The sequence below is a fragment of the Cetorhinus maximus genome, chromosome 16 (assembly GCF_964194155.1).
Source record: "Cetorhinus maximus chromosome 16, sCetMax3.hap1.1, whole genome shotgun sequence".
Taxonomy (NCBI): Eukaryota; Metazoa; Chordata; class Chondrichthyes; order Lamniformes; family Cetorhinidae; genus Cetorhinus; species Cetorhinus maximus.
This window is the reverse complement of record NC_135894.1, coordinates 60425698-60437718: the sequence shown is the minus strand read 5'-3', so window position 1 is coordinate 60437718 and position 12021 is coordinate 60425698. Positions and strand designations below refer to the sequence as shown.

Here is a 12021-nt window from a genome sequence, read left to right as displayed (position 1 = left end):
CTTTCTGATCCCCCTTTTTCCAATAATTTATAATTTTTTTACAACTATATTTTTTTCTTTTCCCTCCTATTTTTAAATTTATTTCGACCTATTGTTTCATCTCCACCTTTTAATCCATTTCGATCCCTTCCCCCCACCCCACCCGCACTAGGGTCATTTGCCACTAGCTTGCTTCCCTTAATGTCCTCATTAGCACATCCTTTAGATAATATCACCATCGTCAACACCCCTTTGTCCTTTTGTCTATGACATCTTTGGCAGTCTCTTCTTGGCCTCCACCTATCACTGGCCCCCTATCGAGCTCTCCTGCCCCACCCCCTTCTACCAGCTTATATTTCATCTCATTTCTATATGTCTTAATTCTGATGAAGGGTCATACGGACTCGAAACATCAACTGTACCCCTCTCCGCAGATGCTGTCAAACCTGCTGAGTGTTTCCAGGTATTTTTGTTTATACTCCCTATTACTCTTTGGTAGAACAAATGGTATAAGCAATTCACAGGACACAGTTCAGTGTGTATCCTCAATTTCCAGAAATTAAGTAAAATGTAAATCCACTATTTAAGTAATTGAATGAATGCTAATGCTTTACACGTCCCTATTACATAAGCAAAAGGAAAGCCGAGGTGGAGTACTCCCCATTCAGATTACTTTCACATCATATAAAAAGTGATATAGGATCTAAAGACTTCAGTTTGAGGTCGTAGAAAATCTGATTTTTCTTAGAGCATGGAAATCCTTGATTCAGGCTCATTTTTCTGCCATATTTCTTCAGTGACATTCAACAGAGAAACAGCCCCATTTAAAATTAGTGGGTTTGTGACTTCAAACCAGTCAAGAGCCTGTCTCTGAGGGACTTGCTTTTCAGATCTCTTGTCAGTAACAAACTGAATTTGACAAATTCCTAGCGAGTTTTATTATTTTGCTCTTATGGAATGATATAGAATTATTCGGAGAAGTAAGCAGAACTGTCTGAATACTCCCGACTCTAACTGAAGAGTTGGAGACTTTTTTGGAGGGTCCCGGGGAATTGCCCATCGGAAGTTCAAACTTCCCGGACAATTCCCACGGAGTCAATAGATTGGGATTTCCAAGGGATTCTGTAGCAGATCTTGGGTGTGGGGGGTAACATTAAGCCTCTGACAATCTGGAGAGCGGGAGATCTGGGCCAATATTTCTAAGTTATGGGAACCAGAAGGGATATACCAGACTTTGCTTTTCCTTAACATAATCACAAAAAGAGTTGGCAAAACGCAGGCAGTGTTTCACATTCCACCATGATCTCTCAGCTTTACACAACATTCTGGTATCATTTATGGATGGATTTAAAAATGTTCTTCCTAGTCTCGAAATCCCAGGAAACTGAAATGGAGGGCTGCAATTACTTAAGTAAATAACTCTGAACTAGGTCTCTTGGGCCATGCAAGCAATTAAGTCTATTACAGTTAAGTTCAAAAGGAAAACAGACAGGCGGATATTTTGTTTCATTTTTAGGCTGACTATAGTTACAGCTTTTTCACTCAGTCAAATCCATGTGTGATGGGGCAAAAGAAAAGGATATTCAACTGCTGACCATAAATACATATGCAGAAGTAACAACTAAAATACATTTCACTTGCGACCAAAAAAAATTTCTTTACTCAAAACTGGAAACTTGCTATTATGTTAATTTAATTACAATTTCAGATTTGAAAAATGTTTGGCAATATTAAAAATTCAGAAGAAATCTAATTTAATAAATGAATCAATACTTACCACTCTGCATGGCTTCTGTTTGGAACAAAAAAGTTCAGAAAGTCTGAAAGCAGAATAGAAGTACTTAAGTATAGTTGTATTTCCATACAAATAAAACACTACACAAAAATTGGTGGGGTGGTAAATAGTGAGGAGGATAGCCTTAGATTACACGAGGGTATAGACGGACTGGTCAGATGGGCTGATCAGTGGCAAATGGAATTTAATCTGGATAAATGTGAGGTAATGCACTTGGGCAGGACAAATAAGACATGGGAATACATGGTGAATGGTAGGACCCTGGGAAGTACCGAGGATCAGAGGAACCTTGGTGTGCATGTCCACCGGTCTCTTAAGGTAGTGGGACAGGTAGATAAGGTGGTTAAGGCGGCATATGGGATACTTGCCTTTATTAGCCAAGGCATAGAATATAAGAGCAGGGAGGTTATGCTGGAACTGTATAAAATGCTGGTTAGGCCACAGCTAGAGTATTGCGTGCAGTTCTGGAATCCGCATTATAGGAAGGATGTGATTGCACTAGAGAGTGCAGAGGAGATTTACCAGGGTGTTGCCTGGGCTGGAGAGTTTTAGTTATGAGGAGAGATCGGATAGACTGGGGTTATTTTCCTTGGAGCAGAGGAGATTGAGGGGGGACATGATTGAGGTGTATAAAGTTATGAGGGGCATAGACAGGGCAGACAGGAAGGAACTTTTCCCCTTTGTGGAGGGATCAATAACCAGGGGGCATAGATTTAAGGTAAGGAGCAGCAGATATAGAGGGGATGTGAGGAAGAATTTTTTCACCCAGAGGGTGGTGGGAATCTGGAACTCATTGCCTGAAAGGGTGGTAGAGGCAAATACCCTCATAACATTTAAGAAGTATTTGGATGTGCACTTGCGATGCCATGGCATACAAGGCTATGGGCCTAGTGTTGGAAAACGGGATTAGAATAGTTAGTTACTTTTTTGACCGGCGCAGACTCGATGGGCCGAAGGGCCCTTTTCTGTGTTGTAGACCTCTATGACTCTACAGTTTAGAATTATCCACTAAAATGAGGAAGGACTGGTACACACTAACGTTTGAGTAGTTTGTACTATTATAGTAATTGATAGTAGTCAAAGTACTGCAAACTAACAACGTCCTCCTCTGCCTCTACTAACAGTACTGCAAACTAACAATGTCCCTCAACCCACTGTGGCTGAACCTATTAGCTATGCCAAAGCTGGTCTGCTACGCAGTATCCTTTTATCACTTGCAGGGCCTTCAGCCATACAGAACATCCTCCCTAAACCATTTTGGACAACCTCAAAATTTTTCTCCCTTAGGCCCTAACTTGCTGAAATGCGTCGTGACATCTTGCTGTGTTAAAAGGCAAGTTATTCTCATTTACCTAGATCTGGAATACACTTTTTGTACCCACGAGCTTAAAAAAACATTAGAAGAGAAACAACTGAGGAGCATGTGATTGATCACGAGTAACTCCAATGTGTTTTTCTGCAAGAATTGCACACTTTTTAAATATAGACTTAATGAAATGAAGTTCTTTTCTCCCAAGAGAAATTAAAGTCATCCCTCATGTAAAACAGTGTTAAAATTAACCACTTGCTCCTTTTAGAAATAACTATATATTGCAATCTAACACTTTTTAAAAAGCTATATGTTTGTATGTCCTAAAGAACAGTGAACCCAAACATGCCATCTAAAAATAAGCTTTTCTTGAAGTAGGCAGTTTCCTTCCCCCAGCATGATTCAAGAGTTAGTTTTGACAAAAGAGCGGGAAGGTCATTTTAAAACTGAAGGAAGAGAACTTCAACTCTACATAAGGCGGCACAGAGCAATCACCTTAGTTTGATGGTGGTACTGCTAAGCAGATTGCCTTTTTTAAGAAATATATAAATTGGAGGTACTTTAGCCTCAAGAATTCCTGTACTTAATTTTTCTTCAAATTCACTTTTTTCCTCCTTCATAAATTTAGTGCTGTCCACCTGGCCATATTGCCCTTCACGTCCACTCAAAACCAGACAGACAGTCATGCAAATTAAGAAATGAAGATAAGATTGCAGTTGGACAGGATTTCACAGCAGAAGGTTGTGTCCAATTTCAAAATATCAGTCTCAATAGAAACAAGTGTTCCAAGTCTGACTATTTTGTGGCTGGAAGATACCATAGTGATTAGAATGTGGAATTCACTACTAGGAGGAGTAGTTGAGGTGACTAGCATAGAGGCATTTAAGAGGAAGCTAGGTAAACATGAGGATGAAAAGAATAGGATACTTTAATGGGGTTAGAGGAAGGGGTGGAGGAGGCTGGTGTGAAGCATAAACACTGGCATGGACCAGTTGCCGTAAATACTATGTAACCATAAAAAAGTTACAGCACAGAAGGAAGCCATTCGGCCCATCTTGTCCATGCCAGCCCGAGGACACCCAGGTGCCCTTTCTAATCCCACCTTCCTGTACCCGGCCCATAGCCCTGCAGCTTACAGCACTTTAGTTGCATATCCAGGTACTTTTTAAGAGTTTAAAGTTTCTGCCTCTACCACCAACTTGGGCAGTGAATTCCAGACACCCACTACCCTCTGCGTAAAAAAGTTCTTCCTCCTATCCCCCATAAATCTTCTGCCACTTATCTTGAATCTATGTCCCCTGGTTCTAGAATTCTCCCTCAAGGGAAACAATTTTATCCTCTCCACTCTATCTATTCCCCTCATAATTTTGTACACCTCAATCAAGTCACCTCTCAGCCTTCTTTGGTCTAAGGAAAACAACCCCAACCTATCCAATCTTTCCTCATAGCCACACTTTTCTAACCCTGGGAACATTCTTGTAAACCTCCTCTGCACTCTCTCCAGGGCTATTACGTCCTTCCTGTAATGTGGTGACCAGAACTGCACACAATACTCCAGTTGTGGCCTCACCAGTGTTTTATACAATTCTAACATTATATCCTTACTTTTATATTCTATATCTCTGCCAATGAAGGAGAGCATTCCATTTGCCTTCTTTACAATCTTGTCTACTTGAACTGCTGCCTTCAGTGACCTGTGTACTTGTACGCCAAGATCTCTCACTTCATCTACCCCTCTTAGTATACTCCCATTTATTTTGTAATCCCTGTAACTGTTTGACCTCCCCAAATGTATGACCTCACATTTCTCTGTGTTAAAATCCATTTGCCACTTTACCGCCCACTCCACCAATTCACAAAATAAATGTTTCTACTATCAGTGTTTTCAATTAAGGCAAAACTTAAAGAACAAAGTTAAAAGAATTCTTTAAACGGCCAGTGGGTAAAATTGACAGGCATCATTTAAAAGAAAGACCTCCCAGGTGGCATCTTATTGAATACATCAATATCTTCCATCACTACATTTGCACATTTTTTAATGTTCATGCAAATGCCATCACATCATTATCAAATTATTGAAGTGACTGTGCAGAGCTTCCATGTGCAGACATGGTTTTCTATATGCCCTAAATTTGAAGAAATCAAAAAGTCCGTGGACCAGCTGGGGATGGGAGGAGACGCGAGGGAAGGCAATAATTTTTTTTTGCTTCAGATATTTTGGAAGAAGGCATTTGGAAATAAAATACTGTCCAGCTGCAGGAGCTGAGTGTCAGGATTAGACACTCCCATGGTCTAGTGTGCAAGTTGGGTCTAAATTACATACCAGTCTTATTATGTCCTTAAGAAATCACAAGTAATGAATTATTTCAAGAGTAATCACTGTTAAGTAGGCAAACCAGAGCCGATTTGCACATAGTAAGGTTCTAGGAACAACAAATGAGATAATTAACAAATAATTTTTTTCCAAGAAATGTTTGTTCAGGGAAAGATGTTGGCTAGATCGTTACCAGGAAAGTTCCCTGTGCATCTTCAGTAGTGCCAGAGGATCTTTTTTGCAGGTTTTGTTTTAACATCTAGTTCAAAAGGTCTCCTACAAAGCAGCACTCCCTCACTACAGCACTAAAGTTATAGAATCATAGGCAGAAAGGACTGGAAGAGACCAATTCAGCTCATCTGGCTAGCCCTAGCATTCAAAAAGTGTTATACAGTTAACTGTATAGGGACAATTTCACACCATGAACCCATATTGCACTAGGAATTGGGTTAAGACTGTTTAGACTGAATTCACAATACAGTTTGGGATGGATTTAAGCCCAGAACAAAAACATGAAATGGCAGTGCAATAATATTCTGCAGCACCCAATTATCCTAAAGCAAACAATTTTTCATTTACACATAGATTCTTCATACACATAGCTGAAATGTGCCAGTCACCAGCATGCCAATTCCTCTGAATTGAGACAAAGTAAATAACTGGTGAATATTTTACAAATACGTCTGGAGAGGGCACTTTAGTGTTTACTGAGGGCAAAAAGCCAAAATGTTTCCAGTTTGGCAACTTACAAAAAGAAAATGATGTTATTCAAAAACTTCCAGATTGAGTTAAAGTGCATTGATAATCCAGAGGATCTTTTGCCCTCAACCTAATCTTTGGAACTAGAAGTTAATGTCATAAATGACAAATACTTACCTGTTCATAAAAATATGTACATGAAATTGAACCAATGAATAACTTATCCACACAGCCAGAAGGAATCTAAATCAAAGGAGCACTGTAATCTCTGATATACTGTTATTTCAATCTAAAGTTTAATTTTTAAATACCCCTGCATGTTGTGTGTCCAATTGCTTTTGCATGCTCAAATCTTTATGCCGCATGCTTTCATGTGTTTTAAAGAGCATTTCATATTTTGGAAACAGGTGTGGTTTCAAATCGATGCATTCAACAGCACCAGCTTAATAGTGGGGGGGGTGGGGGGGGGGAAACGTTTGACTGAAGAACAGAGGTGACAAAGAATCGTATAAACAACTTATCAATACATTGAATGCAGCGTTTGAAACGTAGAATTACAAGAAAAGTAGGCACAGATTTGGAAGGTGACAATACATACAAAGGACTTAAAGGAAAGCATGGTTAGGAATGGGACAATGGTTTTCAATGTCAATGGTGAGGTTTTTGAGGGTATGACTGCAGTTTGGAAATGAATGGAACACAGTGGAAACTAAACATTTACAATAGTACATTCCTGACCTCTGGTTACTGCTGGGCAGAGGGACCAAGCAGTTAAACATTTCACCTTTGGAACACAAAAAACAAAATCAAATACAGACAGTTTAATCTATCCCAGATCTACAGGAGCTGTCTGAAGAACAGAACTGGTAAAGGATCTGAGAAAATCTTATAATGAATGCTAATTGCCACAGTAGAATAGGGAAGAGAGAAAACGTGTAGCTGCAGACACATTATCTACCTCTTATCCAAAATCAAAACAAAATTCAACAGAAAATCAACTTGCGCTGTGCCTTTAATGAAGCAAAATAAAATGTCCCAAGGCACTGACTGTACGGTGAACTGAGGGGGAGGGAGCAGTGAAATGATTACATGTTATTAAGCTCAGCCGTAGCAATCCTCATGGTAAAATAACCTTCCAACACTCATTGCTCAGGTCGCACGAACATAGCACTGGATAGCTGCTGCCTCTACCATACGAACACGACATCATAACTTTGTACACACAATGCAATAGCACCCACATCATGTTCATAAACTACTCAAACTTCACTTTAATAAAATAGGTCGCTAAACCCACCCTTAGTAATAATACTGCTCTGGACATGCTCCTGGTCGTTGCTTTTCGCTTAACAAAAGAGAAGCATACCAAACACCAAGAAACAGAATCTAGCATTGAACAACAACACATACAGCGTCTATGGTTTCGCCAGTGATTAACCCGCCCAGCTGCCTAATCCCAACTGGAGACAAAGGAGTTTATTAAAAAGGATGTTCTTGCATCAATACAACTCACATGATCGAGCCGGCATTACTGGTCAACAGCCCGGACAAGCAGAGGGAAAGGGAACATTAGTCACCGTCAACTGCAATTTATCTCAGGCTGCCTTTCTCAGCTATATACAAAAAAAACTTTCGTGTTTAATTATTGATATAAAAACAAAAAAAAACTCTTCGTCGTACGGTCTCTCACAGCGAAATATGCTCCAAAATACAGTACAGAAAACTTACCGCACTTTATTCCTGCTCCCGACACCGCTCCCACCTCTTCCAAAAGTTGCCGAAAGCCGAAAGGAGCATGCGCATAGCCAGCCCTCTGCTTTGTCACAGCACAATCTTTAAATGGACAATATTCAGTCACCGTAAAGGCAAAGCCCGTTAAAGGAGCAGGCTACGTATTTTGACAGTGTCACTTTTGCTCTTTTGTTTTTACAAATGTGCCTATTTTGATGTATGTCGCGCTGATAAGCACAGCCCTATTTGCTTACAAGGAAAGGTTTGTTGCCCGTTTCATTATTTTAAATTATACACCTCACTCCTAACATTAGGCAATAAAGATGTGTCATATATTTTATACATATAAGAGTATGTTGTGATCACATTACTGGGTATTTCTATGATTTTATTTTTCAAGCTCGTGGATGTCCTTGTTGGAGACCAGAAACCTACACTTCCCTAAGTTTAAAGAGGAGAAATCTGAATTGAACACAACAATAACTGGGAGTGTAATTAATAATGACAAGCTTAATCAATGTTGCAAAATAAAAAATAACATTTGTTAACATTTTGGCAATACACAGAAGTTACAGAGGTAAGAGTAAGAAAGGTCAAATAATATAAGATTCATGACAGTACAGAGAGTGCAATTAAAAACCACAATCAGTCTCCAGAAACATTGTTGTTTGCTTTGTATAAGGATAGCGTTGAGGAGAGGCTTGCTGCTTGCAGTACTGAAGGAGATGATGATGAAAACAAGGAAGAAAAAGTTCCATCATGACAGCACAAAGAGAGTGCACAGGGACAGGAGAACAATGAACAGGACATTCAGAGACCAGGGAAAGGAGGACACAATTTATAGATCAGTGCTTTCAAAGAATATAAGTTGATGCACCAAATAAAGTTGCATCACCTATTCTATCCCCCATATCCTCACAAAGTTCCTCACAAAATCTCTAAATGACTGTCCTCCAAGACCACCAGAACTCCTTGTGGCAGACTATGTGAGTTGTCAGAGTGATTTGTAAATGAAATGGTACTTGCGGAGGTCTCCCTTTACATAAATTAATTTCTCTGGCACCAAGGCGATGGCAAAGAAAGAGCATGAGAAATAAGGAGGTGAGTGAGGCTTCTATGATTGATGCTGTGTGGGAGTTCTTGGTGTGATGGAGGTTACACAGCTAGATTCATTAACATTCCTTGATACTGCTGAACCACCGTTCATTGGAGCTACTTGCCCTCAGCGTCTTATTGTTAATCCTTTGTAGTCCTTACTTTAGTCAGAAAGATCTCAATGGAAGCATCAGAGAACCTGAGAGCCCTTCTCTACTGCTGTCTCAATCAGGTGAGGCCACACCTGGAGTACTGTGCAAAAGTTTGATTTTCTTACCCAAGGAAGAATGTGTTTGCCCTAGAGGTAATGCAATAATTCACAGGATTGGTTACTGGAATGAAAGGATTGTCCTATGAGGAAAAATTGATAGACTGGGCCTATATTTCTGGAAATTAGATGAATGAGAGGTAATCTACATAGATGCTGGGAAAATATTTCCTCTGGCTGGGGAATCTAGCACACAGGGTCACAGCTAGTCGCACAAAACCAGGTCGATCGTTTAGGGCCGGGATGGGAAGAAATTTCTTCACTCAAAGGATTGTGAATCTTTGGAATGCTCTATTCCCGAGAGCTGCAGGTGGTCAGTCATTTGAGTATATTCGTGACAAAATTTTGGTAGTAAGGAAACTAAGGAATTTGGAGTGTGATGCTGAGGATCAGAAGCAGATAGGCCATTATAATGTGTTCAGACAAAACAGCTTCGCCTTCACAAATACCATTTCACATTCTTCGCTTTAAGGGGAATGGATTAAAATTCAGCGTATGTACATTCCAAGTTTCGCAATTACGGATTTTAAAAAATGACTACTTCTGCTAAAGACATTTCAAAATATCATATAATGTCGTGCTTCAGATATTCCACGGGAGGGTTGAAATAATTTTCTTTCAGTTTTACGAATTTGTGGTGGAAGAATAAATTGCTTACTTTACTCAACTAGTTGCTAGGTAACATCGAACGCTTAGAGCCTGTGTTTCTTGGAGACAGTTTGTTGGTCACTAGGCAAAGGCAGCATTGGAGAGAGGACAGGAACAGAGAGGGAGAGATATGTGAACCAAGCGGCCACAGAGATGGATATCGCAGGTCTGAGGTTTTCACATTCAGAAGTAAAATTTATTGGTATTGAACCGCGAGGAATATACCGGGATACAATTACCTTGCAAAATATCAGCAGTACCTCCAAAATGGTTCACATCCGCCCAACAAAGCATAAGGTAAGCCCTCCCTTCTTACCCGGTAATGGCGAGTCTTAAACTCCAAGGGACTCGGCGTTTCTTTTCATAGTGACAAGAGGTGAACGTGACTGACTGATGTAGGCTACGCAAGTCACCCACTGTGGCCTGTGTGAGTATTAGCATCCGTGCTCTCCTTTCTCCGGGGATGTTCGCAGTCTCTGCTGAATTCCTGAAGTGACCCCAACGAAGACATGCTCCATCAAAATTTTGATTAACAGGGCCAGGGTGGACGCAGTCCAAAGTGGGGAGGGATGGGGTCGCTCTGGCTGCTTGTCTCTCTACTTGCGACCTTGTATCTGCTCTGGTGGCCCTGGAGATTTTTTTCGTGGGTTTGAATTTCCAGTGAGTTTGGTCCGAGGTTTCATTTTTATGAGGCAGGTTATTGCAGCGAGCTGAATGGACTGGCATGCGTGTTAGATGAAGTCAAGTAGAGAATAATGGTGCATGTAGCACTTGGAGAACTTTTCTTGGGATTATGTACTGTATTCAGCAATGCTTGTATTCGGATGATATTTACTAGACATTTTGCTGGGCATTGTCAATTTGTTTATTTTTTCCTGCAGCTCCAGTACAATATACAACTTTTTAGCCTCAAACTCATTGTCATCATCCTTTTCATGGATGGCCTGACTCTTATCTTCCATGGTGATTCCTCTTCTGCTGACAAAATTGTGCAGAACGTAACAATTACGATTATTTTTGGACTCTTTTGGAGGCTTATACAATAGCGCACTGGCAGCCCTGTTTAACTAGCAGAACCTTTGGTTCAATGGACCTGTTTTGTTTCATCTGTATCTTGTGAAAACATGAGCCTCATTATAATTGTCTTCATCCATGGTTCCAGGCTGGCATCATGAGCAATGAATCCATGCTCCCAAAACAAGTCTTTGACAAGGTGCCATGTGGAGGATTACTACAGAAAATTAAGGAATGTGGAATTAGATTGAAGGTGGCAAACTTGACTAACATTTGATCAGAAGGGAGGAAGAAAAAGACGCTTAGGAAGTTTTTCAAAGTAGTTGGAAGTGGTTAGTCATGATTTGTAGTAAAATATGAGATATAGTTTATTATTAGAAAGATTAAAGAAAGCTGTAAAAATGGCTTTGGTAAAAATGGCAGATGGAATTCAATGTCAGTGTATATGAGGTGATGCATTTTGGTATTAAAATTGTTCTCAGAATGGGAAGTAGGCTAGGTGCTGAGGCAGAGCATAAGAATTTGAAACTTTCATGAGGTAAAAAATGTGAATTAAATTCTAGGTTTTTTCACAAGATATTGGACATAAAACTCAAGGGATAGGATGAGTGTATATAAAACCTCAGATAGTTACTTTGTACAATAGTTGGGAAAATGTTAGAATCCATTATGGAAGATATGATAGCTGGACATTTGGAAAAGAATGATAAAATTGGGCATAGTCAACATGGATTTATGAAAGAGAAATCATGTTTGACAAACTTGTTGCAGTTTTTTGAGGATATTCCTTGTAGCATTGATAAAGTAGAATCAGTGGATGTGGTGTATTTGGATTTTCAGAAGGCTTTTGATAAGGTCCCACACAGGAGGTTAGTAAATAAAATTAGAGGGCATGGGATTGAGGGAAATATACTAGCATGGATTGAGAATTGGTTGGACAGAAAGCAGAGAGTAGGAATAAATGGGTCATTCTCAGGATGACAGACTGTTACTAATGGGGTACTGCAAGGATCAGCGCTAGGTCCACTGCTGCTCACAATCTATATAAATAATTTGGATGTGGGGACAAATTGTAATATTTCCAAATTTGCTGATAACACCAAACTCAGTGGGAATGTAAGTTGTGAGGAGGTTGAAAGGAGGCTTCAAGAGGACTTGGACAGGCTAAG

The 12021-nt window shown here is 39.9% G+C and overlaps 1 protein-coding gene across 1 annotated transcript in view; it reads right to left on the bottom strand.

Moving 5' to 3' along the window:
* prrg1 (proline rich Gla (G-carboxyglutamic acid) 1) overlaps positions 1 to 7946 on the bottom strand; it is a 28906-nt gene extending 20960 nt beyond the window's left edge. The window contains exons 1-2 of the mRNA XM_078559860.1: positions 7825 to 7946; positions 1757 to 1799 (exon numbers count right to left, since the gene is read on the bottom strand). Of these exons, the coding sequence (XP_078415986.1) occupies positions 1757 to 1766 (10 nt within the window). The 5' untranslated portion in view covers positions 1767 to 1799; positions 7825 to 7946. The remainder of the gene's footprint in view (positions 1 to 1756; positions 1800 to 7824) is intronic.
* Between the last annotated feature and the right edge of the window lie 4075 nt (positions 7947 to 12021).